The 22,674-nt window shown below is 38.3% G+C and overlaps 1 protein-coding gene across 4 annotated transcripts in view; it reads left to right on the top strand.

Moving 5' to 3' along the window:
• Nucleotides 1-22,674, top strand: part of irak1 (interleukin-1 receptor-associated kinase 1) — a 110,786-nt gene that overhangs the window by 74,216 nt on the left and 13,896 nt on the right. For 2 of the 4 annotated variants that reach the window (XM_068653427.1, XM_068653429.1), the window contains exon 13: nucleotides 22,274-22,635. The exons of the other annotated variants lie outside the window; for them this stretch is intronic. In XM_068653427.1, the coding sequence (XP_068509528.1) occupies nucleotides 22,274-22,630 (357 nt within the window). In that variant the 3' untranslated portion in view covers nucleotides 22,631-22,635. Of the gene's footprint in view, nucleotides 1-22,273; nucleotides 22,636-22,674 lie in introns of those variants that run through there. 4 annotated transcript variants of the gene reach the window in all.

Here is a 22,674-nt window from a genome sequence, read left to right as displayed (position 1 = left end):
TTCAACCGATTCAACCCATTCCAACTTTCAACTGTTCATCTTTTTCTAACTATTCCACAACTTCCAACTTGTGAAAAATTCCAAATTTTCAAATTTGGAATTCAACCAAATTCTCAAAAATTTTGTTTTTCTACTCTAATTTCTACATTTTTCAACCGATTCAACTCATTCCAACTTTCAACTGTTCATGTTTTGCCTACCTATTCCACAACTTCCCGTTTACCAAAAATTCCAAATGTGAAATTCAACCAAATCTTTCTAAATTTCGTTTTTCTACTCTAATTTCTACATTGTTCAACCGATTCAACTCATTCCAACTTTCAACTGTTCATCTTTTGCCTATCTATTCCACAACTTCCCACTTACCAAAAATTCCATATTTGAAATTCAACCAAATTCTCCAACATTTTGTTTTTCTACTCTAATTTCTACATTGTTCAACCGATTCAACCCATTCCAACTTTCAACTCTTCATCTTTTGCCTACCTATTCCACAACTTCCGACTTACCAAAAATTCCAAATTTGAAATTCAACCAAAATCTCCAAAATTTCGTTTTTCTACTCTAATTTCTACATTGTTCAACCGATTCAACCCGTTCCAACTTTCAACTCTTCATCTTTTGCCTACCTATTCCACAACTTCCCACTTACCAAAAATTCAAAATTTGAAATTCAACCAAATTCTCAAACATTTTGTTTTTCTTCTCTAATCTTTACATTGTGAAACCGATTCAATCCATTCCAACTTTCAACTTTTCATCTTTTGCTTACCTATTTCACAATTTCCCGCTTACCAAAAATTCCAAATTTGGAATTCAACCAAATTCTCAAAAATTTTGTTTTTCTACTCTAATTTCTACATTTTTTAACCGATTCAACTCATTCCAACTTTCAACTGTTCATGTTTTGCCTACCTATTCCACAACTTCCCGTTTACCAAAAATTCCAAATTTGAAATTCAACCAAATTCTCCAAAATTTCGTTTTTCTAATCTAATTTCTACATTGTTCAACCGATTCAACCCATTCCAACTTTCAACTCTTCATCTTTTGCCTACCTATTCCACAACTTCCCACTTACCAAAAATTCCATATTTGAAATTCAACCAAATTCTCCAACATTTTGTTTTTCTACTCTAATTTCTACATTGTTCAACCGATTCAACCCATTCCAACTTTCAACTGTTCATCTTTTGCCTGCCTATTCCACAACTTCTCACCTATCAAAAATTCCAAAATTTCAAATTTGAAATTCAACCAAATTCTCCAAAATTTCGTTTTTCTACTCTAACTTCTACGTTTTTCAACCGATTCAACCCATTCCAACTTTCAACTGTTCATCTTTTGCCTACCTATTCCACACCTTCCCACTTACCAAAATTTCCAAATTTTCAATTTTGAAATTCAACCAAATTCTACAAAATTTGGTTTTTCTACTCTAATTTCTACATTTTTCAACCGATTCAACCCATTCCAACTTTATTCACTTTGGTCACCTCATCCTTACCATATTCACCCCCTTCACCCCCACTTCCACTATGCTTACAAAATTCAACCCTTGACCCCCACTTCCAGTGTGGCGGCCATCTTGGATTGACCCTGAAGTGCTCCCAATGAACCTAGAATGAACCGGAAGTGCCCCAAATCGAACCGGAAGTGACCTTAGGTAAACAGGAAGTGACCTCAGGTAAACCGGAAGTGACCCCTAATCAAACCGGAAGTGACCTTTTTAAACCGGAAGTGACCTTTTTAAACCGGAAGTAACCCCAAATAAACCGGAAGTGACCTCAGCTGGACCGGAAGTGCCTCTAATCAAACCGGAAGTGACCCAAATCAAACCGGAAGTGATCTTATTTCAACATTAAGTGCCCTAAATAGCTAAATTTTAGCTAACTTTTGCAATTTTTGTCCGATTAAACCCGTTTAAACATTTTAACCCCAAAATGGAACCTCCTGAAGCCGTTTTTTGTCCTTTTGTTCCAAATTTCAAAATATTTTGGCGCAATTGCTTTTTCTTTTAATTCCCAGTCATTCTCTATGGGGATTCAAGATTTGCTCTAACTTCTACATTTTTTAACCGTTTCAACCCGTTCCAACTTTCAACTGTTCATCTTTTGCCTACCTATTCCACAACCTCCCACTTACCAAAAATTCCAAAATTCAAATTTGAAATTCAACCACATTCTCCAAAATTTAGTATTACACTTCTATTTTCCACATTTCTCAAGAAATTCAACTCATTTCAACATCATTCGGCATCATTCCCAAAGAAGTGATTCAAAGTCTTCGCCTTCACACGCAATTTCTCCAGAAATTGCATTTTCTAGTTATTATATTTTATTCTCCACACTTTTTTGTCCCGCTTCTTCTTCCACATAATTCATCCGATTCACTCCGTTCCACTTTTGACGTATTCCAAATATTCACGAGATGAGCGCTTCCATTTTTCTCGTTCCGAAAATTTTCCGATTTCGCAAAATTCGCGAATTTACGACAAATTTTTCCCCATTCATTCTCAATGGCAGATTCGACATTTCACATTTACGTCATTCCCCTTTTAAATTCACCTCATTCAGCACATTCAAACCACATTCGGAATGATTCTCGACATTCCCAAAATTCCCAAATTCAAAAATTTCACGTTTTCACGTTAAAAATTCCGACAAAATTTCACGAAATTTCGTTTTTCACCTCTAATTTCTACATTTTTCGACCGATTCAACCCATTCCAACTTCCAACTGTTCATCTTTTGCCTACCTATTCCACAACTTCCCACTTACAAAAAAATTCCAAATTTTCAAATTTGAAATTCAACCAAATTCTTCGTAATTTCATTTTTCTACTCTAATTTCTACATTTTTCAACCGATTCAACCCATTCCAACTTTCAACTGTTCATCTTTTGCCTGCCTATTCCACAACTTCTCACATACCAAATATTCAAAATTTTCAAATTTGAAATTCAACCAAATTCTACAAAATTTTGTTTTTTTACTCTAACTTCTACGTTTTTCAACCGATTCAACCCATTCCAACTTTCAACTGTTCATCTTTTGCCTGCCTATTCCACAACTTCTCACCTACCAAAAACTCCAAATTTTTAAATTTGAAATTCAACCAAATTCTCCAAAATTTCGTTTTTCTACTCTAACTTCTACATTTTTCAACCGATTCAACTCATTCCAACTTTCAACTGTTCATCTTTTGCCAACCTATTCCACAACTTCCCATTTGCCAAAAATTCCAAATTTGAAATTCAACCAAATTTTTCTAAATTTCGTTTTTCTACTCTAATTTCTACATTTTTCAACCGATTCTACCCATTCCAACTTTCAACTGTTCATCTTTTGCCTACCTATTGCACAACGTCCCACCTACCAAAAATTCCAAATTTGAAATTCAACCAAATTACCCAAAATTTCATTTTTCTACTCTAATTTCTACATTGTTCAACCGATTCAACCCATTCCAACTTTCAACTGTTCATCTTTTGCCTACCTATTCCACAACTTCCCGTTTACCAAAAATTCCAAATTTGAAATTCAACCAAATTTTTCAAAATTTCGTTTTTTCTACTCTAATTTCTACATTTTTCAACCAATTCTACCCATTCCAACTTTCAACTGTTCATCTTTTGCCTACCTATTCCACAACTTCCCACTGATCAAAAATTCCAAATTTGAAATTCAACCAAATTCTCCAAATTTTCGTTTTTCTACTCTAATTTCTACATTTTTCAACTTATTCAACTCATTCCAACTTTCAACTGTTCATCTTTTGCCAACCTATTCCACAACTTCCCATTTGCCAAAAATTCCAAATTTGAAATTCAACCAAATTTTTCTAAATTTCGTCTTTCTACTCTAATTTCTACATTTTTCAACCGATTCTAGCCATTCCAACTTTCAACTGTTCATCATTTTTCTACCTATTCCACAACTTTCCACTTACCAAAAATTCCAAACTTTCAAATTTGAAATTCAACCAAATTCTCCAAAATTTAGTATTACACTTCTATTTTCTCAAGAAATTCAACTCATTTCAACATCATTCGGCATCATTCCCCAAGAAGTGATTCAAAGTCTTCGCCTTCACACGCAATTTCTCCAGAAATTGCATTTTCTAGTTGTGTGAAGGCGATGGCCTTCACACATATGTTATTCTACACCATTCTCTATTATTATTAGTGTGAAGGTGAAGACCTTCACACTATTGTTATTGCTGTCCTTTATTAGTGTGAAGGTGAAGACCTTCACACTATTGTTATTGCTGTCCTTTATTATTAGTGTGAAGGTGAAGACCTTCACACTATTGTTATTGCTGTCCTTTATTATTATTATTATTATTATTATTATTCTACTTATTCCGCTCACTTTTTTGACGCTTAACTCCTTCCACATACTTCAACCGATTCACTCCGTTCCACTTTTCACTTATTCCAAATATTCATGACACGGCTGCTTACATTTTTTTTGTTCGAAAAATTTTCCGTTTTCACAAAATTCACGATTTTGTGGCATTTTTTTCCCCATTCATTCTTAATGGCAGATTCAACATTTCACATTTTTGTTGTTCCAGTTTGAAATTCACTTATTTCAACACATTCAAATCACATTGGGGACATTCCCAAACTTGCCAAATTCAAAAATTTCACGTTTTCACTTTTAAAATTTGCACAAAATTTTGCAAAATTTCACAAAATTTAGTTTTTCACTTCTAGTTTCTACATTTTTCCACCGATTCAACTCGTTCCAACTTTCAACTGTTCATCTTTTGCCTACCTATTCCACACCTTCCCACTTAGCAAAATTTCCAAATTTTCAATTTTGAAATTCACACCAAATTTTCCCAAAATTTAGTTTTTCCCTTCTAATTTCTACATTTTTCAACCGATTCAACCCATTCCAACTTTATTCACTTTGTTCACCTTATGCTTACCATATTCACCCCCTTCACCCCCACTTCCACAATTCAACCCTTGACCCCCACTTCCAGAGTGGCGGCCATCTTGGATTGACCCTGAAGTGCCCCAATGAACCCGGAATGAACTGGAAGTGCCCCAAATCAAACCGGAATTGACCCCAAATGAACCGGAAGTGACCTCAGGTAAACCGGAAGTGACCCCAAATCAAACCGGAAGTGACCCCAAATCAAACCGGAAGTGACCTTTTTAAACCGGAAGTGACCCCAAATAAACCGGAAGTGACCTCAGCTAGACCGGAAGTGCCTCTAATCAAACCGGAAGTGACCCAAATAGACCGGAAGTGACCAAATCAAACCGGAAGTGACCATATTTCAACATTAAGTGCCCTAAATACCTACATTTGCGCTAACTTTTGCAAATTTTGCCCGATTAAACCCATTTCAACATTTTAACCCCAAAAGTGAACTTCCTGAAGCCGTTTTTTTTCCTTTTGTTCCAAATTTCAAAAAATCTTGGCGCAATTTTTTTTCTTTTAATTCCCATTCATTCTCTATTAGGATTCAAGATTTGCTCTAACTTCTACATTATTTAACCGATTCAACTCGTTCCAACTTTCAACTGTTCCTCTTTTGCCTTCCTATTCCACAACTTCACACTTACCAAAAATTCTCTACAATTTTGTTTTTCTAATATAATTTCTACATTTTCAACTTATTCAACCCATTCGACCTTTCAACTGTTCATCATTTTCCTACCTATTCCACAACTTCCCACTTACCCAAAATTCCAAATTTTCAATTTTGAAATTCACACCGAATTTTCCCAAATTTCCTTTTTCCCTTGTAATTTCTACATTTTTCAACCGATTCAACTCTTTTCAACATCATTCTGCAGCATTCCCCAAGTATTTATTCAACCTCTTCACCTTCACACGCAATTTCTTCAGGAATTGCAAATTCTAGTTAGTGTGAAGGTGAAGACCTTCACACTATTGTTATTGCTGTCCTTTATTATTATTATTATTATTATTATTATTATTCTACTTATTCCGCTCACTTTTTTGACGCTTAACTCCTTCCACATACTTCAACCGATTCACTCCGTTCCACTTTTCACTTATTCCAAATATTCATGACACGGCTGCTTACATTTTTTTTGTTCGAAAAATTTTCCGTTTTCGCAAAATTCACGATTTTGTGGCATTTTTTTCCCCATTCATTCTTAATGGCAGATTCAACATTTCACATTTTTGTTGTTCCAGTTTGAAATTCACTTATTTCAACACATTCAAATCACATTGGGGACATTCCCAAACTTGCCAAATTCAAAAATTTCACGTTTTCACTTTTAAAATTTGCACAAAATTTTGCAAAATTTCACAAAATTTAGTTTTTCACTTCTAGTTTCTACATTTTTCCACCGATTCAACTCGTTCCAACTTTCAACTGTTCATCTTTTGCCTACCTATTCCACACCTTCCCACTTAGCAAAATTTCCAAATTTTCAATTTTGAAATTCACACCAAATTATCCCAAAATTTAGTTTTTCCCTTCTAATTTCTACATTTTTCAACCGATTCAACCCATTCCAACTTTATTCACTTTGTTCACCTTATGCTTACCATATTCACCCCCTTCACCCCCACTTCCACAATTCAACCCTTGACCCCCACTTCCAGAGTGGCGGCCATCTTGGATTGACCCTGAAGTGCCCCAATGAACCCGGAATGAACTGGAAGTGCCCCAAATCAAACCGGAATTGACCCCAAATGAACCGGAAGTGACCTCAGGTAAACCGGAAGTGACCCCAAATCAAACCGGAAGTGACCCCAAATCAAACCGGAAGTGACCTTTTTAAACCGGAAGTGACCCCAAATAAACCGGAAGTGACCTCAGCTAGACCGGAAGTGCCTCTAATCAAACCGGAAGTGACCTAAATAGACCGGAAGTGCCTCTAATCAAACCGGAAGTGACCTAAAGAGACCGGAAGTGACCCAAATCAAACCGGAAGTGACCCCAAATGAACCGGAAGTGACCTCAGGTAAACCGGAAGTGACCCCAAATCAAACCGGAAGTGACCTTTTTCAACCGGAAGTGACCTTTTTCAACCGGAAGTGACCCCAAATAAACCGGAAGTGACCTCAGCTGGACCGGAAGTGCCTCTAATCAAACCGGAAGTGACCCAAATCAAACCGGAAATGACCATATTTCAACATTAAGTGCCCTAAATACCTACATTTGCGCTAACTTTTGCAAATTTTGCCCGATTAAACCCATTTCAACATTTTAACCCCAAAAGTGAACCTCCTGAAGCCGTTTCTTTCCTTTTGTTCCAAATTTCAGAAACTTTTGGTGCAATTTTTTTTTCTTTTAATTCCCATTCATTCTCTATTAGGATTCAAGATTTGCTCTAACTTCTACATTTTTTAACCGATTCAACTCGTTCCAACTTTCAACTGTTCCTCTTTTGCCTTCCTATTCCACAACTTCCCACTTACCAAAAATTCTCTACAATTTTGTTTTTCTACTCTAATTTCTACATTTTCAACTTATTCAACCCATTCCACCTTTCAACTGTTCATCATTTTCCTACCTATTCCACAACTTCCCACTTACCCAAAATTCCAAATTTTCAATTTTGAAATTCACACCCAATTTTCCCGAATTTCCTTTTTCCCTTGTAATTTCTACATTTTTCAACCGATTCAACTCTTTTCAACATCATTCTGCAACATTCCCCAAGTATTTATTCAACCTCTTCACCTTCACACGCAATTTCTTCAGGAATTGCAAATTCTAGTTATTATTATTATTCTTCTATTTTATTCTCCACACTTTTTTGTCCCGCTTCTTCTTCCACATAGTTCATCCGATTCACTCCGTTCCACTTTTGATGTATTCCAAATATTCACGAGATGAGCGCTTCCATTTTTCTCGTTCCGAAAATTTTCCGATTTCGCAAAATTCGCGAATTTACGACAAATTTTTCCCCATTCATTCTCAATGGCAGATTCGACATTTCACATTTACGTCATTCCCCTTTTAAATTCACCTCATTCAGCACATTCAAACCACATTCGGAATGATTCTCGACATTCCCAAAATTCCCAAATTCAAAAATTTCACGTTTTCACATTAAAAATTCCGACAAAATTTCACGAAATTTCGTTTTTCACCTCTAATTTCTACATTTTTCGACCGATTCAACCCGTTCCAACTTCCAACTGTTCATCTTTTGCCTACCTATTCCACAACTTCCCACTTACAAAAAAATTCCAAATTTTCAAATTTGAAATTCAACCAAATTTTTCGTAATTTCGTTTTTCTACTCTAATTTCTACATTTTTCAACCGATTCAACCCATTCCAACTTTCAACTGTTCATCTTTTGCCTACCTATTCCACACCTTCCCACTTACCAAAATTTCCAAATTTTCAATTTTGAAATACAACCAAATTCTACAAAATTTGGTTTTTCTACTCTAATTTCTACATTTTTCAACCGATTCAACCCATTCCAACTTTATTCACTTTGGTCACCTCATCCTTACCATATTCACCCCCTTCACCCCCACTTCCACTATGCTTACAAAATTCAACCCTTGACCCCCACTTCCAGTGTGGCGGCCATCTTGGATTGACCCTGAAGTGCTCCCAATGAACCTAGAATGAACCGGAAGTGGCCCAAATCAAACCGGAAGTGACCTTAGGTAAACAGGAAGTGACCTCAGGTAAACCGGAAGTGACCCCAAATCAAACCGGAAGTGACCTTTTTAAACCGGAAGTGACCTTTTTAAACCGGAAGTGACCCCAAATAAACCGGAAGTGACCTCAGCTGGACCGGAAGTGCCTCTAATCAGACCGGAAGTGACCCAAATGGACCGGAAGTGACCCAAATCAACCCGGAAGTGAACTTATTTCAACATTAACTGCCATAAATAGCTACATTAGGCGCTAACTTTTGCATTTTTTGTCCGATTGAACCCGTTTCAACATTTTAACCCCAAAAGTGAACCTCCTGAAGCTGTTTTTTTACGTTTTGTTCCAAATTTCAAAATATTTTGGCGCAATTGCTTTTTCTTTTAATTCCCATTCATTCTCTATGGGGATTCAACATTTGCTCTCACTTCTACATTTTTTAACCGATTCAACCCGTTCCAACATTCAACTGTTCATCCTTTGCCTGCCTATTCCACAACTTTCCACTTACCAAAAATTCCAAAAATCAAATTTGAAATTCAACCATATTCTCAAAAATTTAGTATTACACTTCTATTTTCCACATTTCTCAAGAAATTCAACTCATTTCAACATCATTCGGCATCATTCCCCAAGAAGTGATTCAAAGTCTTCGCCTTCACACGCAATTTCTCCAGAAATTGCATTTTCTAGTTATTATTATTATTCTATTTTATTCTCCACACTTTTTTGTCCCGCTTCTTCTTCCACATAGTTCATCCGATTCACTCCGTTCCACTTTTGACGTGTTCCAAATATTCACGAGATGAGCGCTTCCATTTTTCTCGTTCCGAAAATTTTCCGATTTCGCAAAATTCGCGAACTTACGACAAATTTTTCCCCATTCATTCTTAATGGCAGATTCGACATTTCACATTTACATCATTCCACTTTTTTCTACATTGTTCAACCGATTCAACTCATTCCAACTTTCAACTGTTCATCTTTTGCCTACCTATTCCACAACTTCCCACTTACCAAAAATTCCAAATTTGAAATTCAACCAAATTCTCCAAAATTTCGTTTTTCCACTCTAACTTTTACGTTTTTCAACCGATTCAACCCATTCCAACTTTCAACTGTTCATCTTTTTCTAACTATTCCACAACTTCCAACTTATGAAAAATTCCAAATTTTCAAATTTGGAATTCAACCAAATTCTCAAAAATTTTGTTTTTCTACTCTAATTTCTACATTTTTCAACCGATTCAACTCATTCCAACTTTCAACTGTTCATGTTGTGCCTACCTATTCCACAACTTCCCACTTACCAAAAATTCCATATTTGAAATTCAACCAAATTCTCCAACATTTTGTTTTTCTACTCTAATTTCTACATTGTTCAACCGATTCAACCCATTCCAACTTTCAACTCTTCATCTTTTGCCTACCTATTCCACAACTTCCGACTTACCAAAAATTCCAAATTTGGAATTCAACCAAATTCTCGAAAATTTTTTCTACTCTAATTTCTACATTTTTTAACCGATTCAACTCATTCCAACTTTCAACTGTTCATGTTTTGCCTACCTATTCCACAACTTCCCGTTTACCAAAAATTCCAAATTTGAAATTCAACCAAATTCTCCAAAATTTCGTTTTTCTAATCTAATTTCTACATTGTTCAACCAATTCAACCCATTCCAACTTTCAACTCTTCATCTTTTGCCTACCTATTCCACAACTTCCCACTTACCAAAAATTCCATATTTGAAATTCAACCAAATTCTCCAACATTTTGTTTTTCTACTCTAATTTCTACATTGTTCAACCGATTCAACCCATTCCAACTTTCAACTCTTCATCTTTGGCCTACCTATTCCACAACTTCCGACTTACCAAAAATTCCAAATTTGAAATTCAACCAAAATCTCCAAAATTTCGTTTTTCTACTGTAATTTCTACATTGTTCAACCGATTCAACCCATTCCAACTTTCAACTCTTCATCTTTTGCCTACCTATTCCACAATTTCCCACTTACCAAAAATTAAAAATTAAAAATTTGAATTTCAACCAAATTCTCAAACATTTTGTTTTTCTACTCTAATCTTTACATTGTGCAACCGATTCAATCCATTCCAACTTTCAACTTTTCATCTTTTGCTTACCTATTTCACAACTTTCCACTTACCAAAAATTCCAAATTTGAAATTCAACCAAATTCTGCAAAATTTCGTTTTTCGACTCTAATTTGTACATTTTTCAACCCATTCAACCCATTCCAACTTTCAACTCTTCATCTTTTGCCTACGTATTACACAACTTCCCACTTACCAAAAATCCCAAATTTGAAATTCAACCAAATTCTCCAAAATTTCGTTTTTCTACTCTCATTTCTACATTTCTCTACCGATTCAACCCATTCCAACTTTCAACTCTTCATCTTTTGCTTACCTATTCCACAACTTCCCCTTACAAAAAATTCCAAATTTTGAAATTTGAAATTCAACCAAATTCTCCAAAAATGTGTTTTTCTACTCTAATTTTCACATTGTTCAACCGATTCAACTCATTCCAACTTTCAACTCTTCATCTTTTTCCTACCTATTCCCCAAATTTCCACTTGCCATAAATGCCACATTTTAAGATTTTAAACTCAACCAAATTCTCCAAAATTCTGAAATTCCACCAAATTCTCCAAAATTCCGTTTTTCACCTCTATTTTCTACATTTCTCAAGTAATTCAACTCGTTTCAGCATAATTCGCCAGCATTCCCCAAGAAGTGATTCAAAGTCTTCGCCTTCACACGCAATTTCTCCAGAAATTGCATTTTCTAGTTATTGTGTGAAGGCGATGGCCTTCACACATATGTTATTCTACACCATTCTCTATTATTATTATTATTATATTTTATTCTCCACACTTTTTTGTCCCGCTTCTTCTTCCACATAATTCATCCGATTCACTCCGTTCCACTTTTGATGTATTCCAAATATTCACGAGATGAGCGCTTCCATTTTTCTCGTTCCGAAAATTTTCCGATTTTGCAAAATTCGCGAATTTACGACAAATTTTTCCCCATTCATTCTCAATGGCAGATTCTACATTTCACATTTACGTCATTCCCCTTTTAAATTCACCTCATTCAGCACATTCAAACCACATTCGGAATGATTCTCGACATTCCCAAAATTCCCAAATTAAAAAATTTCACGTTTTCACGTTAAAAATTCCGACAACATTTCACGAAATTTCGTTTTTCACCTCTAGTTTCTACATTTTTCAACCGATTCAACCCATTCCAATTTTCAACTGTTCATCTTTTGCCTGCCTATTCCACAACTTCTCACCTACCAAAAATTCCAAAATTTCAAATTTGAAATTCAACCAAATTCTCCAAAATTTCGTTTTTCTACTCTAACTTCTACGTTTTTCAACCGATTCAACCCATTCCAACTTTCAACTGTTCATCTTTTGCCTACCTATTCCACACCTTCCCACTTACCAAAATTTCCAAATTTTCAATTTTGAAATTCAACCAAATTCTACAAAATTTGGTTTTTCTACTCTAATTTCTACATTTTTCAACCGATTCAACCCATTCCAACTTTATTCACTTTGGTCACCTCATCCTTACCATATTCACCCCCTTCACCCCCACTTCCACTATGCTTACACAATTCAACCCTTGACCCCCACTTCCAGTGTGGCGGCCATCTTGGATTGACCCTGAAGTGCTCCCAATGACCCTAGAATGAACCGGAAGTGCCCCAAATTGAACCGGAAGTGACCTTAGGTAAACAGGAAGTGACCTTAGGTAAACCGGAAGTGACCCCAAATCAAACCGGAAGTGACCTTTTTAAACCGGAAGTGACCTTTTTAAACCGGAAGTGACCCCAAATAAACCGGAAGTGACCTCGGCTGGACCGGAAGTGCCTCTAATCAAACCGGAAGTGACCCAAATCAAACCGGAAGTGATCTTATTTCAACATTAAGTGCCCTAAATAGCTAAATTTTAGCTAACTTTTGCAATTTTTGTCCGATTGAACCCATTTCAACATTTTAACTCCAAAAGTGAACCTCCTGAAGCTATTTATTTTCGTTTTGTTCCAAATTTCAAAATATTTTGGCGCAATTGCTTTTTCTTTTAATTCCCATTCATTCTCTATGGAGATTCAACATTTGCTCTCACGTCTACATTTTTTAACCGATTCAACCCGTTCCAACATTCAACTGTTCATCTTTTGCCTACCTATTCCACAACCTCCCACTTACCACAAATTCCAAACTTCAAATTTGAAATTCAACCAAATTCTCCAAAATTTAGTATTACACTTCTATTTTCCACATTTCTCAAGAAATTCAACTCATTTCAACATCATTCGCCATCATTCCCCAAGAAGTGATTCAAAGTCTTCGCCTTCACACGCAATTTCTCCAGAAATTGCATTTTCTAGTTATTATTATTCTTCTATTTTATTCCCGCCACTTTTTTGTCCCGCTTCTTCTTCCACATAATTCATCCGATTCACTCCGTTCCACTTTTGACGTATTCCAAATATTCACGAGATGAGGGCTTCCATTTTTCTCCTTCCGAAAATTTTCCGATTTCGCAAAATTCGCGAATTTACGACAAATTTTTCCCCATTCATTCTCAATGGCAGATTCGACATTTCACATTTACGTCATTCCCCTTTTAAATTCACCTCATTCAGCACATTCAAACCACATTCGGAATGATTCTCGACATTCCCAAAATTCCCAAATTCAAAAATTTCACGTTTTCACGTTAAAAATTCCGACAAAATTTCACGAAATTTCGTTTTTTGCCTCTAATTTCTACATTTTTCGACCGATTCAACCCGTTCCAACTTCCAACTGTTCATCTTTTGCCTACCTATTCCACAACTTCCCACTTACAAAAAAATTCCAAATTTTCAAATTTGAAATTCAACCAAATTCTTCGTAATTTCGTTTTTCTACTCTAATTTCTACATTTTTCAACCGATTCAACCCATTCCAACTTTCAACTGTTCATCTTTTGCCTGCCTATTCCACAACTTCTCACCTATCAAAAATTCCAAAATTTCAAATTTGAAATTCAACCAAATTCTCCAAAATTTCGTTTTTCTACTCTAACTTCTACGTTTTTCAACCGATTCAACCCATTCCAACTTTCAACTGTTCATCTTTTGCCTACCTATTCCACACCTTCCCACTTACCAAAATTTCCAAATTTTTAATTTTGAAATTCAACCAAATTCTACAAAATTTGGTTTTTCTACTCTAATTTCTACATTTTTCAACCGATTCAACCCATTCCAACTTTATTCACTTTGGTCACCTCATCCTTACCATATTCACCCCCTTCACCCCCACTTCCACTATGCTTACAAAATTCAACCCTTGACCCCCACTTCCAGTGTGGCGGCCATCTTGGATTGACCCTGAAGTGCTCCCAATGAACCTAGAATGAACCGGAAGTGCCCCAAATCGAACCGGAAGTGACCTTAGGTAAACAGGAAGTGACCTCAGGTAAACCGGAAGTGACCCCTAATCAAACCGGAAGTGACCTTTTTAAACCGGAAGTGACCTTTTTAAACCGGAAGTAACCCCAAATAAACCGGAAGTGACCTCAGCTGGACCGGAAGTGACCCAAATCAAACCGGAAGTGATCTTATTTCAACATTAAGTGCCCTAAATAGCTAAATTTTAGCTAACTTTTGCAATTTTTGTCCGATTAAACCCGTTTAAACATTTTAACCCCAAAATGGAACCTCCTGAAGCCGTTTTTTGTCCTTTTGTTCCAAATTTCAAAATATTTTGGCGCAATTGCTTTTTCTTTTAATTCCCAGTCATTCTCTATGGGGATTCAAGATTTGCTCTAACTTCTACATTTTTTAACCGTTTCAACCCGTTCCAACTTTCAACTGTTCATCTTTTGCCTACCTATTCCACAACCTCCCACTTACCAAAAATTCCAAAATTCAAATTTGAAATTCAACCACATTCTCCAAAATTTAGTATTACACTTCTATTTTCCACATTTCTCAAGAAATTCAACTCATTTCAACATCATTCGGCATCATTCCCAAAGAAGTGATTCAAAGTCTTCGCCTTCACACGCAATTTCTCCAGAAATTGCATTTTCTAGTTATTATTATTCTTCTATTTTATTCCCGCCACTTTTTTGTCCCGCTTCTTCTTCCACATAATTCATCCGATTCACTCCGTTCCACTTTTGACGTATTCCAAATATTCACGAGATGAGGGCTTCCATTTTTGTCGTTCCGAAAATTTTCCGATTTCGCAAAATTCGCGAATTTACGACAAATTTTTCCCCATTCATTCTCAATGGCAGATTCGACATTTCACATTTACGTCATTCCCCTTTTAAATTCACCTCATTCAGCACATTCAAACCACATTCGGAATGATTCTCGACATTCCCAAAATTCCCAAATTCAAAAATTTCACGTTTTCACGTTAAAAATTCCGACAAAATTTCACGAAATTTCGTTTTTCACCTCTAATTTCTACATTTTTCGACCGATTCAACCCGTTCCAACTTCCAACTGTTCATCTTTTGCCTACCTATTCCACAACTTCCCACTTACAAAAAAATTCCAAATTTTCAAATTTGAAATTCAACCAAATTCTTCGCAATTTCGTTTTTCTACTCTAATTTCTACATTTTTCAACCGATTCAACCCATTCCAACTTTCAACTGTTCATCTTTTGCCTGCCTATTCCACAACTTCTCACCTATCAAAAATTCCAAAATTTCAAATTTGAAATTCAACCAAATTCTCCAAAATTTCGTTTTTCTACTCTAACTTCTACGTTTTTCAACCGATTCAACCCATTCCAACTTTCAACTGTTCATCTTTTGCCTACCTATTCCACACCTTCCCACTTACCAAAATTTCCAAATTTTCAATTTTGAAATTCAACCAAATTCTACAAAATGTGGTTTTTCTACTCAAATTTCTACATTTTTCAACCGCTTCAACCCATTCCAACTTTATTCACTTTGGTCACCTCATCCTTACCATATTCACCCCCTTCACCCCCACTTCCACTATGCTTACAAAATTCAACCCTTGACCCCCACTTCCAGTGTGGCGGCCATCTTGGATTGACCCTGAAGTGCTCCCAATGAACCTAGAATGAACCGGAAGTGGCCCAAATCAAACCGGAAGTGACCTTAGATAAACAGGAAGTGACCTCAGGTAAACCGGAAGTGACCCCAAATCAAACCGGAAGTGACCTTTTTAAACCGGAAGTGACCTTTTTAAACCGGAAATGACCCCAAATAAACCGGAAGTGACCTCAGCTAGACCGGAAGTGCCTCTAATCAAACTGGAAGTGACCTAAATCAAACCGGAAGTGACCTTATTTCAACATTAAGTGCCCTAAATAACTACATTTTACATCTTTTCATTCGGCATTATTCCCCAAGAAGTGATTCAAAGTCTTCGCCTTCACACGCAATTTCTCCAGAAATTGCATTTTCTGGTTATTATATTTTATTCTCCACACTTTTTTGTCCCGCTTCTTCTTCCACATAATTCATCCAATTCACTTCGTTCCCCTTTTGACGTATTCCAAATATTCACGAGATAAGCGCTTCCATTTTTCTCAGAAAATTTTCCAATTTCGCAAAATTCGTGAATTTACGACAAATTTTTCCCCATTCATTCTTAATGGCAGATTGGACATTTCACATTTACGTCTTTCCACTTTTAAATTCACATCATTCAGCACATTCGAACCACATTCGGAATGATTCTCGACATTCCCAAAATTGCCAAATTCAAAACTTTCACGTTTTCACGTTTAAATTTTCAACAAAACTTCACGAAATTTCGTTTTTCACCTCTAATTTCTACATTTTTCAACGGATTCAACCCATTCCAACTTTCAACTGTTCATATTTTGCCTGCCTATTCCGCAATTTCTTACCTACCAAAAATTCCAAATTTTCAAATTTGAAATTCAACCAAATTCTCCAAAATTTCGTTTTTCTACTCTAACTTCTACGTTTTTCAACCGATTCAACCCATTCCAACTTTCAACTGTTCATCTTTTGCCTGCCTATTCCACAACTTCTCATCTACCATAAATTCCAAATTTTCAAATTTGAAATTCAACCAAATTCTCCAAAATTTCGTTTTTCTACACTCATTTCTACATTGTTCAACCGATTCAACCCATTCCAACCCATTTAAACTCTTCATCTTTTGCCTCCCCATTCCACACCTTCCCACTTACCAAAATTCCAAATTTTAAACTCAACCAAATTCTCCATTATTTTGTTTTTCTACTCTAGTTTCTACATTGTTCAACCGATTCAACCATTCCAACTTTCAACTGTTCATCTTTTGCCTACCTATTACACAACTTCCCACTTACCAAAAATTCCAAATTTGAAATTCAACCAAATTCTCAAAAATTTCGTTTTTCTACTCTAATTTCTACATTTTTCAACCGATTCAACTCATTCCAACTTTCAACTATTCATCTTTTGCCTACCTATTCCACAACTTCCCACTTACCAAAAATTCCAAATTTGAAATTCAACCAAAATCTCCAAAAGTTATTTTTTTACTCTAATTTCTACATTTTCAACCGATTCAACCCATTCCAACTTCCAACTCTTCATCTTTGTCCTACCGATTCCCCAAATTCCCACTTACCATAAATTCCACATTTTCAGATTTGAAATTCCACCAAATTCTCCAAAATACCGAAATTCCACAAAATTCTCCAAAATTCCGTTTTTCACCTGTTTTCTACATTTTTCAAGTAATTCAACTCGTTTCAACATCATTCGCCAGCATTCCCCAAGAAGTTATTCATAGTCTTCGCCTTCACATGCAATTCCTCCAGGAATTGCATTTTCTAGTTTTTTACTATTATTATACAGGTATAACATTGAAACCAAAGGACAAAATTTGTTTACAGGCCCAAGAGAAGTAAACACTTTCATCCACATAACTACAGTAAAATAATAATTTCAATCATCAATACAAAGTACGTACTATATAGTGCGCCTCTGCGGTCTGACTCCGCTCTGTAGTGTCTTTTTCATCTGAAGCCATAACACAATGCACTGTGGAAAAAAATCTGTGAAGCAGCGAGGCCGTGAAAGGTGAACTGTGATATAGCGAGAGAGTACTGTACATGCACATTTCGAAATGGTAGGCATTTCATATGACCACAGTGAAATGTTAAAACAAATCCGATAATGGAAAGCCTATAATATGGAAAGCTAATTTAATAATTTATTTCAGTTCCATCAGGCTCCGGACCACCTCACGCTTTCAACTCGGTAATGACTTGAAGAACTTCAGTGGCAATTATAGTCTGAAAATAAAAGGAATACAAAATGAACTTAAATTTGATATTAGTAATTAGATTAAAGCATACAAAGGAGAAATACTGATTAAATGCAGAAACAATATGTTGTGGATCATTTACTACTATCTCATCGGCAACTCTAAGTTGATTAATCAAGGGTTAGATTGATAGGTTCATTAAATCTTTTATTTTACTTAATTTTACTGTCCCTCTGTATGAGACGAACATGTGCGATGCATAATGTGTAATAAATAAATCTGAGTCGAGATGCCATATTCAACGTCCAAGGAATAAATAATTAATATACAGTGATGCCTCGTTTTTTCTGGAAAATGTGTTACAGAACCACCCGCGAAAAACAAAAATCTGCGAAGTAGAAACAATGTACAGTAATCCCTCGTTTATCGCGGATAATTGGTTCCAAATACCACCCGTGATAAGTGAAATCCGCGAAATACCCTTTCGCATTTTTTTATCTGTACATTTTTTGTGTGTTAATAAATGTGTATGAAACCATTAAAGTGCATATTTTATTTAATATTATACGCATGTGTGTGTAACATGTTAACGAGAAGTACTGGGCAGGCTAACGCGTTAGCGGAAAGTTGCTAATTCGCGATCGTGCTAACACGCGAAAACGGACCTCTAAAGGAATGTAAACGAACATTTGAAGTGTGGTGAATGGTCTTTGTTTCTTCGCTGGTCTCCGCTGGTCTGTGGCTGTTTCCAGGCAATGAACACTTCAGGGGCACACGGCTGATTGGGAAAAGATTTTATTCAACTGATGTCAGAGTGAAGTCTTTCCAAAAGTTGAATGGCCCAAAGCATGGATGTTAGAAAAAGCCCACAGCAGCCGCAGCTGCCGTAGTAGAACCCCAGCTTTAGCCCTTTTTTTTCCCCCCTGTCCGGCCCGTAGCTTTTATACCTGACAAGAAGCTGTCACGGCTTTGGGTAACAGCTGCAGTTTGAGTCTCAGTCTGCTTGTTTCCCCTAAAAGGTCATTCCTTCAGCTCTCCTTGGTCACGGACAACTGGCCCTTCTATCTTCTAAGTACCTATACATTACTGAAACTAAAGCTTCTCTGTACAGCAAAAATAGTTTGATAGTCTTACTGCTACTAGTGGATCATCTAATGCAACATAGATACGCATAAAGTTCAAAATTCACTTCAGGAGCAATACTACACTGTCCTAAAGGTTAGACACATGTGATCGTTCATTTCTCTTGTTAGGAGACCCACTTACATCGTTAATGACTCCTGTACCACTGTAACCGACATATGTACACGAACGTAAAACAGGAAGTGGTATCACCTGAAAATAGCCTTCAAAATAAATGACCTCAAATCAAAGCACGGCTGAATAACATACGTAAATAACATGGAGAATTCTTAACACATACTGTAAATATGTTTTTAGAACAACTTTTATGATTATAAATTTTTTGTAACAAGGTACCAGTATACATACTGTAAATATGTTTTTAGAACTCCTTTATTATTATAACAATTTTTCTATAACAAGGTACAACACTGTAAATATGTTTTTAGAACTCTTATTATTATAAAAAAATTTATAAAAAGGAATAAGTGTACGCACTGCAATTGTGTGGGCACTCATTGCCTTCTGCTGGCGGGTGGGCAAGTTTTGTGCCATAATTCCTCAATTTAGAAGTTTTATTTTGACTTTTACATTGTTTTTTAATTTGGAAAAAAAATCTGCGATGCAGTGAGATCGTGATAAACGAACCGCGATGTAGAGAGGGATTACTGTATATGTATGATTTAGAAATTTAAACACCATTGTATTGACATTTCCAACACATGGTGTATTTTGTTGGCCACTAGAGTGCGTGGATGTATTGCAAGTCAATTAGAAGAGTTTATCTTGCAAAGCAGTGCAACGTGTCCACTTTCAAAAATACTATATGAGACTAACATCATGCATAGCGAAACCAAAGTCACGGTTGTGCATGAATTTGCTATTGCATTGTGGTCCATTACACAATACTGAAGTTTTTTTAAACAATCCCCAATACTTTTACGCTACATAAACCTTTCCCATTCCCTTAATAACCATTCCCACACTGTTCTGTACGTGTATTGTACCTGCTTCTGTACCGGTTGGTGCTTCTTCTATCTTCGAGTTAACGCTCTATTAGGGCTCATTGCCGCTGTCCCAACACCTGGATGGCAGTGCTTTTTTCCTACGTGCAAGGGAGCCAGCCACCCACCCCGCGCTTGTCCTTAGTGAATCACATTACTCAGATGCACACCCCGCTAATGGTCGCTGTCCTGACTCTTTCACCACGGCAGTGCATTTTTCCCTCGTGCGCGGCTGTGTCATGTCACCGCTCTCACCCTGCTAGACCTTGCCCGTCGCCAATACAGAACAGTGCTGATCGTCTGTTTGACATACGTACGCCTGCCAACTGATTCCCGTTTGTCTGATATGCTGTGTAGTGGTACGCCTGCTCGTTGTCTGCCTTGACACACGCACACCTACCACCTGATTCGTGTTTGCCTGAGCCGCTCTATAACAAAATTCCGCCATGACCCGAGCTCACTGAGCGGCTCGTCAGTCGCCTCTTGCACCTCCTCTGCTGGTGTTCGAGCCTCCTTTTTCCTCTTTTCGCATTCCCTAAACAAACAGTCCGTGTTAGACATGGTGGTCCTGCCTCGTTCGTGACAGGCTGGCTGCCGCACTTCCCGCGCTTGCCCACAGTGACGCACATTGCTCAGAGGCACACCCTGCAGTCAGCACGTATTTAAACGCCGTTGTAGTATGTAACTTTCCATACAAGAGTGTGACGTGACTGCCGTATAACAGTTTGTTGGTCGGAAAAACGTTGAGTGAGTGTGTGATGAAAAATAAATGACAGTGAGCGCGTAGCCGTTGTCCGCGTGTTTGTGAACATAACATTGGCGACGAGGATGGAGCTTCCTTTATCACCTCTTCCACCGTTTCTTGCTTTTTCCGGAGAGCCACCAGTCCCATGGTCCCACTAGCATGAGTCTTTTCAGACTTTTATTGCGGCCGTCGGGCGACACGACGCTAGCGATGCAAGGCTAAGGGCGATGCTATTTTCACTGCTTGGGCACCAAGGGACAACGGATTTTCTCTCCAGCGACGAAGTATGCCAACTGTGTTGCCTTGCTCTCCGCACATTTCGTGGCCCCACAGAGCGCCATGGTACGGCGGATCGTCAGCCAGCAGCGGCCCGGTGAGTGGGTCCACCATTACGTCGCCGATCTCCGTGGGTTGACCAGCCTGTGTAAATTCGCCGTATTGGAAGAGGAGATGATTCGGGATCAGCTGGCGGAGCATACGACCAACACGAGGCTGTGTGAGAAGCTGTTTATGTCACAGGACGCTACAACGCTATCTAAGGCGGTGGACATGGCCTTCAAGCTCGAATCGGCTGCCATGCTCGCGTCCCGGCCAGAGCCCCTCCCACCCCACTCCGCTGGCTCAGATGGTTAAAGTTAAAGTCCCAATGATCGTCACACACACATCTGGGTGTGGTGAAATTTGTCCTCTGCATTTAACCCATCCCCGTGTGATTTTGATCCATCCCCTGGGGAAGAGGGGCGCAGTGAGCAGCAGCGGTGCCGTGCTCGGGAATCATTTGGTGATCTAACCCCCCAATTCCATCCCTTCATGCTGAGTGCCAAGCAGGGAGGAAATGGGTCCCATTTTTATAGTCTTTGGTATGACCCGGTCGGGATTTGAACCCACAACCTTCCAGTCTCAGGGCAGACACTCTGCCACTAGGCCACTGAGCTGGTGGCTTTAACGGCCCCGCTCTCCGAGGCTACGTCCGACGAGCTCGAGGTTAACGTCGCGGGGCGACAGGGCGCCACACCACATCAGCACTGTGGGAATTGCGGCTCTTTGTCACACCCTACGCATGCCTGCCTGTCCGGCCGTGGGACAGAGGTACCAGCGATGTGGTAGATTAAACCACTACTCCAGAGTGTGCCACTCTGCACCCGCTCCTGCCAGCCCCAGGTCTCGCTCATCCACTACCTCTAGCCACACCACCATCCACTCTGTGGATTCCAGTGCAAAGCCGTTTCAGTGGTGCACAGTGGAGCTGGATGGTGTGTGCCTGCCACTGCTGCTGGACACTGCGGCCTCCAGGTCTCTTTTGAACGTGTCCACGGTCCGTCAGCTCTTTCCCGGACTGACGATTGAGCCAGGCGCGGAGGACCTGTACGGCTATGGGCAGGTTAAGATTGGCATGGTTGGTCTTGCCAACTTTGCGGTGCGCTATGGCTCCAGGACTCTCACTGCATTCACTTTTCAGGTATCTCGCCATGGGACCAACCTCCTTGGGTTCGACCTATTTTGTGCCCTCGGTTTGGGCGACACCATACTGACGGTGACTGCGCCCTTGTTGCAACGCTGGCCTTCACTGTTTGCTGGTCTGAGCTGCCTCACTGCCTTTGACCACCAGCCGCTCCTGGATCCTGCTGTGACTCTAGTCATCCAGCCTCTACGTTTGCTGCACTCGCCCTGCGTGACGGGGTCACGGCCGAGTTGCAAAAACTCTTGGACGCAGGCATCATTGAGCGGGTGGACGCATCACCATGGATCTCCAACCTGGTCGTGGTGCAGAAGAAGACAGGAGGCCTACGCCCCTGCAACGATCTCAGGCAGGTGAACAAGGCTGTGATTCCGGATAAGTACCCACTGCCCACAGCAGAA

The sequence above is a fragment of the Syngnathus scovelli genome, chromosome 2 (genome assembly GCF_024217435.2).
Source record: "Syngnathus scovelli strain Florida chromosome 2, RoL_Ssco_1.2, whole genome shotgun sequence".
In the NCBI taxonomy this organism is placed as follows: domain Eukaryota; kingdom Metazoa; phylum Chordata; class Actinopteri; order Syngnathiformes; family Syngnathidae; genus Syngnathus; species Syngnathus scovelli.
Note: the sequence above shows the minus strand (reverse complement) of the source record. Positions and strands in the feature narration are given on the sequence as shown.